Source organism: Centrocercus urophasianus, unplaced genomic scaffold, assembly GCF_019232065.1.
Source record: "Centrocercus urophasianus isolate 14NV4802_14NV808 unplaced genomic scaffold, USGS_Curo_1.0 seq_20, whole genome shotgun sequence".
NCBI classification, from domain to species: Eukaryota; Metazoa; Chordata; class Aves; order Galliformes; family Phasianidae; genus Centrocercus; species Centrocercus urophasianus.
The window spans coordinates 18,323,430-18,342,964 of NW_024884756.1; the positions used below are offsets into that span (position 1 = coordinate 18,323,430).

General features: G+C 45.0%; 4 protein-coding genes across 11 annotated transcripts in view; 1 reads left to right on the forward strand and 3 right to left on the reverse strand.

The window, feature by feature from the left end:
- Positions 1–1,105, reverse strand: part of UBR3 (ubiquitin protein ligase E3 component n-recognin 3) — a 94,866-nt gene extending 93,761 nt beyond the window's left edge. Inside the window, exon 1 of the mRNA XM_042822618.1 lies at positions 551–1,105. Coding sequence (XP_042678552.1) covers positions 551–996 — 446 coding nt within the window. The 5' untranslated portion in view covers positions 997–1,105. The remainder of the gene's footprint in view (positions 1–550) is intronic.
- Positions 1,106–1,201: 96 nt separating this feature from the next.
- Positions 1,202–5,062, forward strand: METTL5 (methyltransferase 5, N6-adenosine). 6 transcript variants are annotated; one of them, XM_042822448.1, is made up of 8 exons: positions 1,202–1,385; positions 1,534–1,697; positions 2,351–2,465; positions 2,887–3,068; positions 3,432–3,514; positions 3,808–3,859; positions 4,473–4,522; positions 4,948–5,062. In XM_042822448.1, exons 2-8 carry the CDS (start codon positions 1,589–1,591, stop codon positions 4,993–4,995), a joined length of 639 nt encoding a protein of 212 aa, XP_042678382.1. In that variant the 5' UTR covers positions 1,202–1,385; positions 1,534–1,588; the 3' UTR covers positions 4,996–5,062. The 6 variants fall into 6 exon arrangements, with proteins under 6 accessions (XP_042678382.1, XP_042678378.1, XP_042678380.1 ...); XM_042822444.1 differs by having other exon boundaries at positions 4,473–5,062; XM_042822446.1 differs by having other exon boundaries at positions 1,538–1,697; positions 4,473–5,062.
- Positions 4,717–12,675, reverse strand: SSB (small RNA binding exonuclease protection factor La). Of its 3 annotated transcripts, none has more exons than XM_042822442.1 (12): positions 12,589–12,675; positions 9,877–9,951; positions 9,360–9,463; positions 9,015–9,189; positions 8,744–8,851; positions 8,546–8,646; positions 8,258–8,329; positions 8,130–8,172; positions 7,303–7,443; positions 6,744–6,927; positions 6,462–6,584; positions 4,717–5,160 (listed from the first exon to the last, which is right to left on the reverse strand). In XM_042822442.1, exons 2-12 carry the CDS (start codon positions 9,940–9,942, stop codon positions 5,063–5,065), a joined length of 1,215 nt encoding a protein of 404 aa, XP_042678376.1. In that variant the 5' UTR covers positions 9,943–9,951; positions 12,589–12,675; the 3' UTR covers positions 4,717–5,062. The 3 variants fall into 3 exon arrangements, with proteins under 3 accessions (XP_042678376.1, XP_042678375.1, XP_042678377.1); XM_042822441.1 differs by lacking the exon at positions 12,589–12,675 and adding an exon at positions 11,356–11,548; XM_042822443.1 differs by lacking the exon at positions 12,589–12,675 and adding an exon at positions 11,352–11,548.
- Positions 12,676–13,603: 928 nt separating this feature from the next.
- KLHL23 (kelch like family member 23) lies at positions 13,604–17,268 on the reverse strand. The gene is made up of 3 exons (XM_042822589.1): positions 16,056–17,268; positions 14,446–14,598; positions 13,604–13,914 (listed from the first exon to the last, which is right to left on the reverse strand). Exons 1-3 carry the CDS (start codon positions 17,266–17,268, stop codon positions 13,604–13,606), a joined length of 1,677 nt encoding a protein of 558 aa, XP_042678523.1.
- Between the last annotated feature and the right edge of the window lie 2,267 nt (positions 17,269–19,535).

A 19,535-nucleotide genomic window follows, 5' to 3' on the forward strand; every position in this document is an offset into this window, starting at 1 on the left:
GCTACCACCCAACACAACAGCCAGTCGGCCCATCTGTTCTTACTACTGAGTACAATGGAACAAAGGCAGATATAACGAGATACCGAAGTCTGCTCGTAAGGTCGGGCACCGTCCTGCCCGCAGTAGGTCTGCACGTCGATGGGGTGCTGCAGACGCCTCCCTTTCCTGAACTCTGCCATACCGCACCCACCTAAGCGGTTCCGAGACCCCGCTTTAATGCCAGCAGAAGCCAACGGGAGGCAACACCACCCGTGGCTCGGGAGAACCGAGACTGACTCCCGCAGCCCGATCCACCCGCCATCCGCTGCGCGCCCACCCCGGGCCAGCGGAGCAGGCCGACACCGGGCGCGGCAACTCCCGCCCCGGCGGTGCCCTGAGAGCCGGCCCTCAGCGCAAGGCCACCGAGCAGCGAGAGGCCCAGGGCCGGGCCGGGCCGGGCGAAGGCCGCCGCTTGCACGGTTGGCAGCAGGTGCCCGCCCAACGCCCCGGCCCGCAGGAGGGCGGCCGCCCGCCCGCCGCTCCCGCAGGTGCCCGCCTGCCCGCCGCTCACCCGGCCTCCCGCATGACGTTGCTGTCGCCGCAGTCGCAGGCGCCCCCCGCCTGGCTCCGGAACATGTTGTAGTCGTGCCCGGCGTGCTCGCCCTGGTGGAAGCACTCCGCACACAGGCTCATGCAGGGCGAGATCCCGCAGGTCCGGCAGCGGTAGGCCACGAAGTTGGCCGTCCACACCAGGCCGCACAGCGTGGCCGGATCGTAGGCCCGCACGGCTTGCACGAAGCCGTCCCAGGGCTCCCCGCCCGACAACAGGCAGCGGCACCACTCCAGCGCCTCGCCCGCCGCCTCGCCGCCGCCCGAGCCCGCCGCCGGGGCCAGCACCCGCTCCAGCAGCACCCGCAACTCGCCGGCCGCCGCCGCGCTGTTCTCGCCGCCCAGCGCCACCTTCAGCCGCGTCGCCGTCGCTCGCTTATCCCGGCTGCTGGCGCCGGTCCCCGCCATGATGCGGAAACGAGGGGCCGTTACGGCCGCGCCGGACTCCCGGCTCTAGAGCTCCTCTCGTCGCCCTCTTCTCCTCTCTCGTCTCCTTTCCTTTCCTTTCCTCTCCTCCCCTCCCTCCTGGCGGCGCCTCCCTCTCGCGATACTGCCCGTCCGCCTCTCCTCTCCCCGCCCCTCCCCTTCCTCTGCCTTCCCCGCCCGACGCAGTCCCGCCCCGCCGGGTACGGGCTTCCTCGGGGCGGCCCCGGGCGCGAGAGAGCCGGAGTGGAGCTACGGCTGTACCTGTAGGCCGCGAGAGAGAGCCGGGAGGGCGGCCGGACGGGTAGGAGAGAGGCCGGGGCTCAGCGCTCGGTGCCGGGTGCTCATCGCTGGGAACGGAGCCCCGCGCTGAGGTGGGCGGCACATGGCAGGAATGGGGGCGCCTGGCGCTGCCCGGCCCCGCGCTGTCTGCCAGTAGGGGCCGGCTGTCAGCTGTCAGCTGCTGCGGGGGGCTTTAAGGTTAGAACTGCTCAATATTGTGATGCTTTGTATTATTCTTAGCTAGAATCATAGGAGAGTGGGAAGGGATACGTGAGGATCGAGTCCCAGTGGAAACATGAAGAAATTAAAGCTCAAAGAACTGGAAAGCTGCCTGCAACAGGTCGATACCTTTGGAAGTCCAAAAGTGCTCCTTGAGCAGTACCCGACAAGACCCCACATCGCAGGTAAGGTTCACTCCGGGCTCTCGTAACACGTCCCATTTACTGCTTCTTCCTAAGAGTGTTTGTTGCATCTCCCACTGTACTCATTTACAGCTTTCACCACAGAAGTAGTTGACAAATTTTATCTAGCAGGAAGATGGATCCGTTAATTTTTAATTACATTAACTTATTAGAAGTAAACTGATAATTTACAATCCCAAATTAGTGTTAGTGGATTTAAAAGATATGTTGTGATAGAAGCATCTTAGCCTGCAAATGGAAACTGGAATGGTCATATTTTGTGACATACAGTCCAGTACTGCAAGTACTCTCACCACTACCATAATTCTGAATTTTTCCACTATTTTAAAAGTTTGGAAGTTTCTGTTGGTTTTCCTCCCCCGAAAACTTTTCCACAAATTTAAAAGTTCTCTAATGTTTATGAATTATACCCACCAGACCAAAAATACTGTTGTTTTTTTTCTTACCTGGAAAAATAAAAGTATCATTTTCACATAAAAGTGAAAACGAGGATTACAGGCAGTGAAATGAAAACATGGGGTTAATTTTGCATAAGAGAGATTCAGTTCAGTTTTCTGAAGGCAGAAGAAAGTAATTTCTGTTGATTAATTGGATGTATATTTGGAATTACTGATGGTGTTTCTTTCTCCCCTCAGCATGTATGCTGTACACAATTCACAATACTTTTGATGATATTGAAAACAAAACAGTCGCAGATTTAGGATGTGGCTGTGGCATGCTCAGCATTGGAAGTGCAATGTTGGGAGCAGGGTGAGTATTTCAGTACTACGTTCTGGTCATTTTTTTTCTGGTATAGAATAGGAGAAAATAAAATCAGAACATAGCAGTGCTGAACAAATCATGCTATTTAACATGTTTCTATGGTCAGTAACCTCTCAAACAGTGGAAGAGATGGACGGTTGCCATGAAAGAAACAATTACATTTGTTTTTTCCTGAAGTGCTGAATGAAAACATGGAACTTCTTTCACAAACCTTAAAAAGATACTTGGAAAAAGTAACAGCTACTTTCATTTCTATAAGCACTAAACTTGTAATAGCATGCCTTTTTCTGAGTTAAAACAAGCTCACACTGCTCCTTTTCAAAACTTTGCTACAGAATTGGAACAGTTTCTTATTTTGCAAACTAATGTGGTTGTTTTTTGTGTGGTTTTTGTTTTGTTTTAACAATAGATTATGTGTTGGGTTTGACATAGATGCAGAGGCATTGAAAATATTCAACAGCAACCTTGAAGACTTTGAGCTCACAAACGTTGATGTGGTTCAGTGTGATGTCTCCTCTTTACCAGACAGCATGTCAGAGACTTTTGACACAGTTATCATGAATCCTCCTTTTGGTACCAAACATAATAAAGGTTTGTAATTCTGAAAGTCAGTCAGATGCAATTAGGAACAAAGTATCAGGGGAGATACTTTTAATGAAATCCCTCTGTTGCAATATGGGACAATGTTTCGCTGTCCTGAAATCAGTTTTTTAAGTAGAGGTCAACCACTCCAGTGCTACAGCTAAAAATCACTGGGTTTCAAACATACAACACTATTTCATATCCTTTATTTTTTTAATTAAAAACAGTTGGCAAAGTTGCAGAAATACTTTCTATAACATATTCACTGCTGTTTCTCAAATAGCTACTGCTTCAGAAAAATTGAAGCATGAAACAGTTCTGTAAATTCTCTTAAACTTGCATTTAGCAATTCTGATTTCAGCACTCTTCTAGGGATGGATATGATCTTTCTGAAAACCGCTTTACAAATGGCAAAAACAGCTGTCTATTCCCTTCACAAGACTTCAACAAGGCAGGTAGGTCCTTCCTGTTAATAGAGTGAGCATTAAGCAAACAATTAAGTAGCTGGTAATTTGCCATACTGTCTTTAGTTTCTTTGATTTGTTCACATTTCGATGGTTTGTGCCCATTTTGAGTGAATACTGATATCAAAGACTACCTGTGATTTTGCATATACGGAGATAAATACATCAAATGTTTTAGGTTGAAAAACAGACATTGGAGATTTCCTAAATTCATACGGGTGTGTTGATATTCATAGAACTCTGTAAAAACCAGCCTTTAAAGACAGCTCTGCTTAACACTGCAGCATATTCAGAAGAAAGCAGATGAATGGGAAGTGAAGATGGAAGTCATAGCAGGTAAGATTAATTTCTTATTAAAAGTATTTTCTTAGGGGCTAACAGCTGTAAGACAATACAAACTTAACATCTAGAAGAAAATTTAAGTATGATTTAAGACTAAAAATGACACAAGTGTTTTTTAACCTTTTATTTAAAAAAAAAAAAAAAAGAAATTTGCATAATTTTATTTCTTCCTGGACTAGCTTTTGTCTTCAGGCAGAAATTACCCATCTTCTTGCTTAAGAAGGAATAACATAACCAAATAATTGAGTTCTTACATGAGAAATCATCCTGCCATTGCGGTCAACCAAGTATTTTGGGCAGTTCAGTTATTCTCCTGATCCTTAAGTATCATCAGCTACATGGTTTATAGTCATACAACTTAAGACGTGGAGTTGCACAAGTGCCTAAGATGCATTTTTGCTTCTCAGCTGTCCACTTGTCTGATATAGGTGGATTAAATTTTCAGTCCTAATTAGTGAAGAAATCTAGCATAGAGGTCAAAACTATTATCCAGTCAAGGCTCAGAGATGGGCAAGAGAAGCAATAGAAGGTAGATGTAGAGTGTAAGTTAATAAACTTACAACTTACAATAACCATTGTAGAGTAACATTTTTTATACTGTTCACAGAACTTAGATATGACCTACCAGCATCATACAAGTTCCATAAGAAGAAATCAGTAAGTATAAAACCTAACACAAGTGAGAAGAAAGCATCTTGTATGAGGGCAACTGAATTCCACTGAAAGAACCTAAGTTTTAGGCTCATACCTACTGGATGATTCATAGAATTTGAGAAAAGTTTCTTATGGCAGCAGTAAGTTCCATTGCGGTTACTACTTAATAGTTGAACAGAGGGGTCAGCAATGAGCAGTTTTCAGTTCCGAATTTATTGGTAGCTACTATGTAATATCACTTTGAGATTATGAAGTCAGGAACCTTTTACATTTGAATGGGATGCCAGAGAATTTGAGAGCATTGACAGTATAAACAAAACTATACATACAAAAGAGTTTTCCAGAGTGGCATCTTAAGAATAAGCATGCTGCTTTAACAACAACAAGAAGTTGTAATCCAATGAAATGAAGGTCTCTTCTCATTATAGGTTGACATTGAAGTGGATTTCATCAGATTTTCTACCAGAAACTCCTGAACTGAAGCATGTCTTTAAAACCTATTTAAAATGAACTAATAAAAACAATGGTATTTTTACTTTAGTATTACTGAGCTCCATCTCCATTTTCTGTTTTCAGTTGTTTTGGTGCAGATTCTTCTTTTTCTGTTTCTTCTAGTGGTCTCTTCTTAGGACTTACTGGTTCTGCAAAATTGAATACATAGTCATTTATGGTAAAGGAAAGCCTATACACTACCCCAAATCTTCTGGGAAAAAAAAAAAAAAAACCAAGAAACCACAACTTAAGTTACTCAAAAATATTCATACATGTTTGCCCAAGTATGGGTCCTAGATTGATCCTCAGCCCTGTGGTTATGATAGATGGTTTGCTTATTATGTGACTTTGAATTTCTACGCATTCTTAAATAATGAAAGCATTCCTTGTTGTCCTGGTTTCAGGTAGGACAGAGGTTAATTTTGTTGATAATGTCGGGTATGAATCTGTGTTTTGACTTTAGGAGAACAATGTTTATAACACATTTTAGTTGCTGTTGAGCAGTGCTGCGTAGAGCCAAGGTCATTTCAGCTTCTGGTACTCCCTGCCAGTGAGGGGGCTGTAGCAGTACAGGGAGCTGGGAGGGGACAACCAAGACAGCTGACCTAAACTGGCTAAAGGGATATTCCATATCCCATAACATCATACAGAACAACTGAACTGGGGGAGGTGGCCGGGGGAATGTCTGGGCATCAGGCCAGGTGGTGAGTGCATTCTGCATCACTTGTTTTGTAAATATGTATATATTGTTAGCATTACTATTTCTGTCTCAGTAAACAGCTTTTTTACTTTAAAATCTCAACCAACAAGTTGTGGTGTCTGCCCCCCAGTTCCTGCCAGCATCCCACAGTGGAAGGGGGAATTAGCAAACAGCTGTGAGGTGTTTAGCTGCCTGCAAGGTTAGATCACAACACCTGTAGAAGTTCCACCACTAGGGCAGGTAAGAAAATGACAGAATGAAATTTAAGAGGTGGAGGATTGAATGGTTGTGTTTTGTTGGTTTTTGTTCTTTGTTTTTAAAGCAGGTCACATCTCAAAAACAGAAGATTTAGCTGTTCGTCTTCTCTGAGCCCCCTACCGCTATCCAGAACTACTGGACTTGATATGCCTCAAGATGCTGGGGTAGGGATGGGGAGGGTGGGAGTAGTTGATGGTAACCAGCGTCCTCAGTACAGAATGCCTTGAATAGTCTTGCAGTACAAACTCAGCATCTTGTAAATTTTTAATAATTTTTTTTTTTTTTTTTTTTTTTTTTAATGTGTTTTGGACAATTTTAACTTTTGAGAAGAGTTGAGCAGAGGACCTTAACATTTACTTTACTAGTACTGACAGAGGACAACTGAAGTACTACAGCACAGGGCCAAACCAGAAAAAAATTTAGAAAACAAAAAATTGTCCATTAACAAGCCCCCTGCAGTAAAGAAGGTGCATCCCATGCAAAATAGTATACCTGTTTTAGTATCATCTTCGCCTTCTTCCTCATTCTCAAACTTTATTTTCTTGCCCTGAAACTGTACCTTCCCTTTGTGTGAACCTTGAGGTATCTTCCCCCCTCTTCCTTTAAGTTTGCGTCCTGTTGGGATAAGATGACAGGAACTTGGTATCATTTGTCTTTTAATTGACAAACTTAAAATTACGCTTTACATTTAGTAATTATCTCATGATAATGAAATTGTGAATACATAACACCACTCCTAGAACACTGTAAATGCTTCAACCAGGCAGAGAGGACCTTTTCCTTTTTGTTTCAGCAATTCCTGCTGATCTTCTAGTATTTTTTTCAGAGCTTCTTTCTCCGCATCTCCTTCTAGCAATTCCCAAGTAACATCTTTGTTCCGAAGCTGTAAGTTTCCATTATGTGCTTCCTCAGCTTTTTCCAGAGCTTCTTTTGCAGCATCCTTAAACAGGATAATTCCCTTAAAAAGAAAAAATGGTATTTGCATTTGAATTTTATCATGAAAACATTCAACTTGAATGATGAACATATCCTGCTAGGTACCTCAGCAAGTCCAGTGTTTGCATGGTGTGAAATATCTAGACTGAAGCAAAACCCTCCAGCCGTTATAACAAACACTCTCACTCTCAGGTTTCAACTCATCAGCTGAGGAGGCTGGAATCTCTACTCATCCTTTTGAAGGAATTTAAGCAAATGATTTTATTCTCTAAATATTCTGCAGTTGCACAAGCCAAAGAGGAAAAAAAGAATTACTTGATATAAAAGCACATGCATTTAATGATTCAGTTTCAAATGAATTTGAAGATCTTAACTCCATGTCCAAAGTTATACTGACCTCTTTTGCACCTCTTACGAAGTGTATCCATTTGATTTCTCCATGGTCAGAAAATACTGCATGGAGATCTTCTCTGCATGTTTGATCATCTAAATCACCGGAAAACTTCAAAAGACATCCTGTCTTTTCTTCTAGAGATTTCTTTAAAAAAAAAAAAAAAAAAAAAGTTTTTTTTATTGAAAAGCCAAGCTTTGAATATATTTTTTCCATCCCTCTAGCATAACATCAAAACACGCTAATAATAAATAAGCAACTGAAGTCAGCCTTTTTAGTACCACAAGTAAGCAAAGCATCCTTGCTATGTATTTATGCTGATGTCCAAGTCTCATACAGTTCCACTCAAGACATTTTTAAAAACACTTTTTCTTTCTTTGCTTACTGATTTATTTATGTGTAAGTTGGGAATCCTTTCCATAAGATATTTATGCTCTTGAGATTTTGAAACAGTGCCAAGGGCTGAGAACTCAGGTTGAAAACGTACATAACACAGATTACATCCCTACAAGAGTCTGTAAGTAGGAGAAGAAAATGGTCATCTAATTGATACATTTAGGATCCTGTCTGAGCAGGTGAACGTACCTACTAATTCAAATCCAGGATAAGCCTTTAAGTCAGTCTCTTGAAAATAAGACACAATACCATGACAAAAGGAGGCCTTACTGTAGGTTAGTTGTGGAAGTTATCTCAACTTTTAAGAAAGTGATCTATTATAGAATGTAAAGGTGTGACTATCCCCCACCTTAGCTTTACAGCGTGCAGCTGCAAAAGGATGGTTATTGAAAATCTATGAAAAAACAGTTTTCAAGTACAGACAGATAAATTCATACCATCTCAGCATCTGCTGCTTGTTTCTGTTTTGCTTCTTTCTCCCTGTGGAGAAGTTAAGATTAGTTAAGAGGCAGTTCTTGTATGGTCAGGTGATCAAAACCAGGCATTTCTGCTGATAAGGACTTACTGTTTAGCTCTTGCTTTGGCCTCTACTTTGTTTTGTTTCCTTTCTTCATTCTTCTTTGTACAATACTCTTCCCTTCAATGGAATGTAAACTTTGTTAATACTACTTAGATTATTCCACTGTAATTACTTTATAAGACAGTCTCAACTATTAATTGGCTACTTCTGCCTTTAGCTGTCAAAATACTCATCTCCAAAGATCTGTGTTATTGATATCTGTAAAGCAACATAGAAACTTCAATCCACCCTTGACCACTCTTATCAGCTCACACATCAGGTAGGTGGACTTACTTGAAAAGCACTATCAGCTCTGTGTCTTTGTACTTTTGGTTTGGGATTTCTGTGAACTTCTTGGCAGATTCAACACTATCAAACACTGCAAATATTGACCCCTGTTGAGTAAGATACATTTAATTTTAGAATAATTTAACAAAATGTACTGCACAAGGCATCCCTGCCCCAGGTCTAACTGTTGATTGCAAGAGCTACCTTGAATGTTTTCTGCAGTGTTCTCCTCATTTGAATGTTTTCAACTGGACCTTTATCCTCCAGCCATTCTTTGATATCATCGAGAGTTGCATCTAATGGAAAGCCTTTCTGTAAAACAGCACAAAGCTTCAATTGTATGCAACAAACTGTAATACCTCACCAGAAATAACCCCGACTATCTACTATGAGTTAACTCAAGTTGATTTTGGTTAGATGCTTTTCAGTCAAAGCCACCCAGAATAGCTCAGAGCAAAGGAAGAAGCTTACTTACAACATATACAGATCTGTTTTTAATTGCAGCTTTGTATTGGTCGTTTAATTCAGGAAGGGGTTTATTTGGAGATCTTCTGATTTTAGTTTTGTCTTCATTTATTTCCATTAGACCAGTCTTGGATTTTCTTAGTGCTTCTACTATAACACCAAAATCTTTCGAAAGGCGACTTAACCTATCGAGTAAGGAGATGCAGGTTATGAAAAATACACAGGGAGAAGCTGAAGCCAAATGTTGAAACAGCAAGAGGAAATGCATGTGCAGAACAGACACATTTGGCCACCAAAACAGATTTTAGTAGCTGAAAATTACCCTTCTATCCAAATTAGATGTACTTTGCTTTACCTGTTGAATTTGATCATTACTTCCAAAGGCACCCAACCATCATCTAATTTGATCTGTTCCTTTAGGAACTTGTCTCTTGGTAGGTTGTGATTGCCAAAATAGTACTGCAAAAAAAGAAATATTTGTTTTGGAATGTTCACACTTCAAAAGCTCTTTTCTGTTAGATAATTTACAGCAGTGGATGAAAATGTTCAAGATTCTAATTGTTATTTTTATTGGAATTCTCATATTATTACTTCCTGCTTTAATGTGACACTTCCAAAAGTAAATCATAATAGCAAATTATGCAGCTTGCTAATAGTTTGAACAGCACAGATTCCCAAACAGGATTTTTCCCCCACAATTAAGCCACACTGAATTAAAATGTATCTTCCTATTTGCATGCAAAGAATAACCCCAACAAACACAGTAATAAGTTGTTTACTGATGCACAACTTCCCATTAGCCAAGTCCCTACCAATTAAGGTCTCCAAAAACTACATTTCAGTTCAGGTCCCAAACTATAAATTGAACTCACCTCAATTTGCTGACAGATTTTGCTCTCCAAGATAGACATGTTTTCACCATCTCCATTTTCAGCCATTTTCACCAGCTGTGTTGAAGAGAAATCAGAGCAAAGTCACTAAATACTAAGAGCTTTTCTGTAGCGCTGCATTTAATTGCAGTCTCTACAAGATCTTCAGCTGCCTTTATTTTTGTGAATCAGCTCTAAACGTGACCACAGAACTTCCAGGTGGAAACTGGAACAATTAACAAACAAATAAAATACTTCAGTATTTCAGTTTTTTGCATTCTACATTCAAGATTGACAGTATTTACCTTTTTTCTAGTCACAGATCCACAGCAATAGATTTGAGCCAATAATAACTAACATTTGTCAAATCAAACCCAAGGCCTCACAGCTAGGCAAAACATCTCTAACAAGATTTGTTTGCTATTTCCAGTAAGTGTAAACACTTCTCAAGGAAAGAATGAGGAAAAATGTGGGTTTGTAAAGGTGTCAGAAATCAGCCTGAATTCAGCTTTGAAAATCGAAGCACAGATTTTGAGTTTCTCCCTTTGGGCTTTTATTACACTCATCAAACCCAGCTGCAGAAGATAAAGCAGATTCACAGCCTTCAGTTTCCCCAGTGTTCAGTCAGTGAACATCAGGACTGCAGGTGAAGATGGGTTTGCATTCCAGTCTTGCACATCCTAGTCTCCACTACTGTGCTTCCACCTGTACCTAAATGCTGGGACACTTTGAAAAGTATGATTTTACCAAGTGTTAATTAACAGCCATGCTCAAAGCATCATCCATCCATAAAGTACTCTGCAGAAATTCAGGCCACAATCTGCTGGCTCACGGTTGCAGTCATTTCAGAGATGTCCCACAGCAGGCAGCCCAATTCCAGCAAACCCATCAGTTCACCACCTCACTCAGGTGCCATCATTATTACACTCCCCCATGCTGTTGTCCCTGGCACCTTACTCCCAAATAAGTTTCTGATACTACCTAACCTTGTTGAATTTATTGTCAGCTTACAGAATAGACTCAGCTTTTTCAACTAATTAACCATACATCATGTGCCTTTGCAGCACCTTATCCACGGAAGGCCAACCCACTGAAGCACTGTTCCACTTGATTCATTTTATCACTAACTTGTTACAGGTTCTCAGAGACACCTTGACAGGGCTGGTGGGGCTGGGAGATCAAGAGACCACGAAAACCAGGAATGCCTGTCTGGGGAAGGTGACTTAGCACACATTGCTATGGCTCTTCTCCAACATGGCTGATTTTGTTAAGCACTATGCAATCTTTTAAGTGAACCACTGGCCTGCAGATGCTTTTCACAATACAGCTCAATTATTTAAGATAACATACTACCTACTAGGAGCTATGGAAAATGTTACTGTCTTGCATATTCTGAGGGGAAAAAATAATATGATGGAATTTAACTATGTATCTTTTTTAAAGAAACCCCAGCACAAAGAGAAAATGTGCAGTCGCACCTACACTGAACTGAGGAGAGGAACCATGCACCATCAGCTCACAGCTGGCAGCATCCAGCAGGACAGTAGGAAAAGGCCAGGCAGAGGCAGCTGCTACAAGATCCGCTCGGGGTGAGATGCAGCCAGGCTACACCAGTCTGTCCCTTCAGCTGCTCTTGTTTGGTTTTACAGTACCAAATGGTACCCTTCATACAAGTCTCTGTTAAAATAAGATCAGGGGTCCTTTAGGCCACTAGGCAGTGCTGCGCAAGAGAGGAATGAGCAGAGGCAGCATCTGAAGTGACAGGGTGACAGAAGCGCTCAGCAAAGCCAGCTGTTATGCTTCAGTTTTGTCATTTAGGGAGAACTCCCTTTCAGTCTGCTGGGGGCAGCCTGGCTCTTGTAACCCCCCTCCCCCCCCAAGAAACATCCCTTCCGAACCACGCAGGCACTCCTGTTTTTACCACTGGGTACCGCAGAGGCCATTAAGAACCGCTGCGGTAGGAGTGCCGTGCAGCGTTATGGAAAAACGGGCTCTCGCCTTAACGCGCTCCCTCTCGTCCTTCACGGCCACTCCGCAGCCCCGCCGCCCGCTCTGGGAGCCCAGCTCCCCCAGCGCGCCTCGGGCAGAGGCCCCGCTCCGCTGCCAAGAAGAGCAGAGCAAATCCTACCTCCTCGATAGCGCTTCGGGGCACAAAAACATCCCACAAGGAAGCTTAAAGCAACGGAGGACTACGGCAAGCCCTTGAGATGAAGCCTTAGAACCGAGAAAGTTTTACTCCTGGGCACGGCACCCAGGCCGGTAGCGCCGAGCCGTGCAGTGCCAGAGGCCGCTCCGTCCGCCGCACACAAGGACCGCCGCAGCAGCGCGCGAGAGCAGGACGGGCGCGAAGTAGAATTCGTCGTGCCGAGCAGTAGATGCGAGAAGCACCGCTCCCGGGCCGCCCCGCAGCGGCGGTTCCGCGGGGCACGGCTCTGCCGCTCGCCATGTGCCGACACCCGCGGGCACACAGGGGTGCGGCGCGGGACGCCGACAAGTAGCGGGCAGCGCGTGCCCTGCGCGGCGGATGCGGGCGGCGGCACCATCCGCCCGGCCCCGCGCTCCCGGCCTCCTTTCCCGGACGGCCCGGCAGCGAGAAGCGCGGGAAGCGCGGCCCGGAACGGCCGGCGGCCCCGGCCCCCTCGCGCGGTCCCCATCACCCGCCCAGAGCCGTCCCCGCGCGGAGTCGCCCTCACGCCTCGCCGCCCGCATTCCCACCTGCGCCGCTTGGCCCGGCTCAGACCGCACGCGGCACCGCTCCGCCGCTTGAAAGGCTGCAGGCTGCGCCGCGTGCCCAGCAGCCACCGCCGCCCTCACGTGGGTGCCGCTTCCGGGGCGGGGCCGCTACCGGAAATGGCGTCTGGAGGCGGGTTGCCGACCGTTGTAACTGCGGCTATTGGAAATTGCAAGCATTCGAATACGCTTGCGTTGAAGATGCTAACGGTGCTATAAATACCGCTGTCACGTGGATAAAAGCTTTAATAAAGAGCAGCGAGTTCATCGATTCAGCTTACGTGCCGTTCCTTCAGTTCGCCAATGGAACAGTCAAAGGATCGCCGTCCCCGGACAGGGCCAAGAGCGCAATGGCCGCCCGCGTGCAGCTCGCCGCTAAAACGCGTCAGGGGCTGAGGAGCCCGTTCAACTGGCGGCGCAGGTCACCGTACAAAAAGCAGCACCGGTAGCAATAAAGTCCTTGAACTTTTACACTCTGTTTAACGCATTCACGAATCTCTAAGCCCTGAGGGCTTGTCAGAAGTCACGGCAGATGCCGCACCGCTCTCCAAGCCCCGAGGTTCCTCTCGCAGCAGCAGACCGGGCCCCAGCGCTGCGCTGCAGCCCCAAAACCGCCCCGGCTTTCCTCAGAGCCAACACGCCGTGTCCGGGAGCTGACGGAACGGTGCTGGCAGGCACTGCCGCTTCCAGCCTGGGTCGTAGCCCCGCACCGAGCTGCAGCTCACAGGGGTGGGAGATGTGGCGCAAGAACGTCGAGGCCAGCTACAAGCAGCTGCTCCCGTCGTCGTGTTTTTCAATACGAAAACATGAGCTTTGAAATAATAAAAACGTTGAAAATATTTATGATTAGGATAAAAAAAATGCAGTGAACTCAGAGTTCACCTCCTTGGATCATACCTGACCAATCCAATAAAACCCAAGCTTATTTCCAAGAAGAAAGGGCAGTACCATTAGGAATATTGCATCTGTTTTCTTCACCAGCACTGTGAAAATCTAATGCTTACACATTATACACACAGACACAGCCATGTGAACGCATGGCGCTGGGAAGGTTGCCTACTGCTTCCCAAATGTTTAGTTCAGGGTTGAATTTCTCAATACTCTGCAGATACGTTCCTTTGGAATAGGAATATCCTCCTGTCACATAGATGCACCCGTTCATCACCACCGCGCCACACTCCATTCTCCGTTCCAACATGTGAGCCATCTGCTTCCACTCATCCTGCTCTGGGTCGTAGCAGTCTGTGATCGTGGTCTGTCCACCCACAAAATAGATCTTGTTTTGCAATGTGATTGAACACAGTCCATATTCTTCAGGAAGAAAGGAACACGGTTCAACTCAGCACGATAACATTAACTGACATAACAAACACGGGGCACACACAGATCAGCTAAGGGTCCTCAGTGAGCTGAGGGGGCACCTCAAGGATTTCTGCTACCCATGGTCAGAGCAAGCCCAAGGTGTTACAAAGCACACATAGGAAAGCAGCAGTATGCACTGATAATCTCTTTAGAAACTTACTGTTACCAAATCTAGGAAATAAAGAAAATCCTTTTAAAAAGCATAGATCTTTGCCAAATGTCCATGAACAGACAGATTTTATGGAAAGCTAGCTTGCTATCATACTTAATAAATTGTAGCCACTCCTCAGCCAAATGTTTATGGAGTGATTTCCATACAGCATATGCTTGTAAGAAGGGCTTTCCCCTGGTAAATGGTCAAGCATCCACTCTGGACATCACTGCCCTACTGGATACCTTCCTTTCAGTCAGAACACTCAAGGGGGTTTAAAAGCCCCCAGTTTGGAACAAAAACATCACATTCCAGAGCTTGTTGTTTACCTGGATGTGGACTTGTGGTGACGATGCTCCACTCATTGCTACCCGAATGGTATCTCTGGATCTTATCATAGGTGCAGCTTCCCCTGTAGCCATAATGACCGCCGGTTACGTAGATGACTTCGTGCAGGACACAGGCAGTGGCATTCCCAACACCTGCGCAGTACAACATCACAACACACCTTCAGACCACACACAGTACCCAACGGCACTTACATCAAAAACCCCAATTTAAATAGCTTGTTAACTAGTGTTTTAGGATGAAACTATGCTTGCAAGTATTTAAGTGAATGTGAAATTAAATAAACTGCCAAGACATCTTATTTTAGCAGGATAAGTCACAAACAATTAAATAAAATTGCAGTAACTGCCGTGTATTGCACATAACATGGCCACAAAGAAAGATCACAATTTTTATGCATCACTAAGGGCATGGTAACACTGGCTTTGGAACAGGGAATTACTTCCACTAGGCTTAACTCATTTTTAAGTGTCACATATGTGGCAAGGACAAAGTCAATGGAAGCTGAGATTACTCAGTGTCTCAGCATATTTTTCCTGATATTTTGAGTCTTTCTTTTATTATTAGCAATGCTATTATACAAAGAAGGACACAAACGGAATGTAGCTGTGATAGCTCTGTCTCTGGGAGAACAAAACAAAAATAAAACAGCTCTGCAAGATAACATGGACAAAAACTAGCATGTTGGTGTGTTTTTAAGCGTCTAGAAAGTTTCACACAGAAAATGGGTGTGAATATCTGCTTGCAGTATTAGTGTAGCATTCGTAATTTTAAATTAAAAATGACTAATAATATTTGTAGGAGATATGTGAACATTGAAGAAACAGTAGCATGAGCACAGTAAGTGTTTTTCTCCTGTTAAACACCTCAAAATCTCTGAAAAAAATTGCTTTGCAACAATTTACAGTAAAATCTTTTAAAATATTTCATAACAAATAGTAAATAATTACATTAAGTTGTAAAAGTGTATAAGATGTATGATCGTTTATATGCTTTATAACAAAATAATATCCATTAGTTAGGTTGTTCTCCAAGCGCATGTATTTTCAGTAGGTCACTATTTTGGCTGCTAAAAATAGGTATCTGTGCTTTTCATTATCCTTACTCCAAAGATTTAACTAAGGATCCTGAACAGGTGATACTCTGGAATATGAGAAAGCTGCATGCAAGATGTCTTAAATGAAGACACACTTATAAATAAACTGTACAGAAAACCATCAGGCCTTATACCAAACTAGCATAGTCCCTTTACTGGAGCTCACTTTTTGAGACCTGCTGAACAGACTCTAATCCCAGGCAGCGTTCTAACTTCTTTCCAACTCAAATAGAAATTTATCTCCTGAAGGAAGACAGACTTAAATGGCACTGCCATTTGCTTGTCCACTCTGTGCCCGACGGCACAGCGCAGTGCAGCCATTGGGTGTTTGTAGCAGCTTGGCCCATACAGACCTGAACCAAAGCCTCCTGACATCAATGGGACAATCCCTCTGAACTCAACTAGGCTCTAGTCCTGAATGTATCTGTGGCACTTCTCAGTGGCAAACACAAGAGGACTGACATTGAGGCTGATGCCTCATGAGAGCTTACATACCTTTGATCATGTTTGCAATAGGAACCCATTTCTTTTTCAAGGGATCATAGAACTCAGCTTCTTGCACCGGAGCTCCCTTCCGGTAGCCACCCAGTGCGTAGATGCAGCCGCTCAGGGACACTGCACAGTGGTAGTATCTCGCATCAAGCATGGGGCAGCCCTGTGCCCACTCATCCCGCTCACTGTTATATATCCACACAGTATCCAGGGCTTCGATGCTCTCTGTTCTGTAGCCTCCTGTCACATATATGTCTGGCCCCAGGCTTGTGACCCCATAGCTCTCTCGAGTGTGATCCGGCATTTCTGCTCCTGGGAGCCATGCGTTAGTTAAAGGATCCCAAACATGCACTTCTGATAAGGGATGCCAATAATATCCTCCAACCACATACATGGTGGCCGTTGGTGTTTTGGAAAGGCCTTTGGGACTGGGGTTTAGGGCCCTGTACACGAGGGACCTTATCTTATTATCATTAAGTCGGCATTTTTTTTGCAGGCTTAAAGCTGACCTCAAATACATGTTATCTAGGTCTAGTTTGATGCAGCTCAGCAGTTCATAGATGTCTTCAATTCTTTCCTCTACATTGTGAGCAACCCACCTAACAACAGCTCCGACAGCTGCCTCTTCTTTCCAGACATTGAGGTTCTCTCTGGAGAGGATGAAAGCCAGCTTCTCCTTGCTAACATCCAGGAACTCCTCCTGCTTCCACACTTCTTCAAACTGCCACAGCAACATCCTCCGGGACTCCTTTTCCAGTTCCAGACAACTGTGGTGCTCAGCAAAAGCATGCATCCCAAGGCAGTTGTCAGCATCCAGGTGCCTGACCAGAAACTGCTCACAGGCTCTCTTAACTGAGACAAACTGGAGGAGATCAGCCGCCTGCAGCAGGCTTTGCACGTTTCTCTTTGTTATTTGGATCTGGGAGGTGTACGCATAATTCACAAGGGCTTCCAGCACGGCGTGGCTGAGCTCAGGAAGCCTGATCTGGTTTTTAGATTTCTCTTTCATATCGGCTGTGAACATGGCTCTGAAATAACAGCTGCAAGCCGCCAGGACGGCTCTGTGGCAATGCAGCAGGACCCCCGAAGCGGCCTGAAGCGCGATGTCAGTGAATAACCCGTCTAGGTAGAACGACCGGAACGCGTCCAGCAGGCACGCAGGGTGCGATGAGTCGCGGTAGGCAAACACGTAGTCCTCCTGCCCAGGCAGGGCCATCGTTTCCACTGCACAAAGACACCTGCAGCCCTGGTACTCACCCGGTGGGGGCCCCTCCACAGGGTCAGCAGCCCCCAGCTGAAGGGCGGGGAGACGCCGGCCTGAGTCGCTGCTGCCGCTGCCCCGCAGCTCCACAGCCCCCAGGGAGGGGGGGAAGGCTTATGGCAGCGATGACATACGGCCCCGCGGCTGTCAGCCCTATTAGGGACAGATGCTCCGGGAGCGTCACCAAGCCAGTGGCACACGGCCACGCAACAAAGCCAGAGTGCCTCTGACAGCCTGTGAGGAGCAATGTGGAGAAGGGATCCCCTAAAGAGGAGATAAGGTGGAGGAGGGCTGAGCCCTGCTCAGACACCTGAGTGTTTGCAGAGCATAAATGACAGTCACAAAGCGTGCTGGCTAATGCACTCCCAAGACTGTGCTGACTCCAACTTACAGGCAAATTGCCCAGGATGAAGTTTATATGGCTGTCACTCCTTCTGAAAATGAGGTTCACAGTTTCTCTTCTCTGCTGGCACATTTCCTACAGATACAGGGATCCCTACATGTAAATGAAGCACAACGAGCTTAAGGTGGTTGTGCTCCCCCCAATGGGAATTGGACCTTCGGACCCGCAGCCGGGCTCTGACTGCTCTGCCAGTGCCCTCCTGGGCTGAAAGGGCTGTCCAGGACCCCTTCACCAAAGGAAGGCAAGCATTTGCTAGGTTTAGCAAAGTGCCTGCACACCCTAAAAGAAGAAATTAGGAGAGTTCCTGCTCTGCACAGATTAATAAGCTTTTTTTCCTTTCTTTCTTCTTTTAATTACCAGTGGTACTTCCTCCCTAGTTCCCACTGAAGTGTGAATTAAAGAAGGAATCTGAGTGGGAAGGTGTATATGGACATCCCACTGCATCCCTCCTCACACACAAATTGTGCAATAGGACTCACACTTTCCATTAGCCTTTATGTAACAGCACAAGATGTGAACAAGCTGATCAAAAAATACCTCACAAATTCTTCACATATCTTTGCCTTCAGTTTTTTTCAGCCACTTTTGATGTATTGTCAGCCCAAGAAATCTGAGTTATGTGATGTGGTGCAGAACAAAAATTACTGCAGCCCAGCTGCTCTCACCAGTGGCTGTCCCACAGCTACATTGCTCACTCCTCTTCTTTCTCTGGAGCATTCCCATGTAGGGTCCCGACTCTGTTTATACGTCCCCATGCCAACAAGTTTGTTTTGCTGCTGTTTTTCACTTTCCATTTCACCAGCTGCCTATGGATAAGCAGGAACTTCTCCCAGCTCTTGGCCAGCCTCCTAGCATATAAGGTCAGGGTATAGGATTTCAGCTCAGTACTCCCCATACTAACTGGTGTGTGGTAGCAGGCCTGTTACCATACAGAAAATTTCCATATACACAAGAGCCTCCCATTACATATTCTGTAACATCTCAGCACTTCCTCAGAAGCTGACACCTTCCTTCCACAGAGCACGTTGTTTAAACAGCCAGCAGTCACGTCAGTAACAACCTACACTGAACCAGCGTCCTGTCAAGGACCTGCTCTGCCCTCTCCTTGCCTTCCTGGCTGCTACCAGCTAAAGCTGACTTCACAATCTGGAGATATTCATCTCCCCCCCTTATACTCCAAAGTGGAAAAGTTTGGTAACTGTGGCGCTACAGAAAAGTGATCTCTTTTATTAACATGGGAGCAGGGAGGGCAGAGGGGGAGGACCTCATTAATTGCTTAATGGCTTACCTACCGGAATGGACAAGTTCTTTCTGTCTCCAATATGCACTTTGCCCAGAAAATAGCATTGGCTCTACACTCTACTAGAAGTGATTGGATCATAATTGCAAATCTTTTCAATTAGTTGCTTCATTTCTTCTCATCTCCTCCTTCTCTACTCTTAAAAACAACCAAAAAATTTATTTCGGTATGAAGGTGAATTTCTTGCTGAAGGAATCAGCAACAGAGCGAACTACAACATGAAGTTTCTAAGGCTAAAAGAATAACAAACATAAGTGGAAGTGAAAGATGAGTACTTATTTATATACCAGGTGGTTGGGTTTGCACTTTGTTTTTTAAATAAGCAGTGAGATCTGGGGACAAGCTGAAAGCAAGCTGCTTTACAACCAAGATATGGAAAGCACAATATCTGCAACCCTTAGCAGCATACCTAGAATGAAGGAGATGCACGACTTTGGAGGGGAAAAAAAAAAAAAACACCAAAAAAACATGCAATACCACACAACACCACACAACGTTTATCACTATTTCTCGTACAGG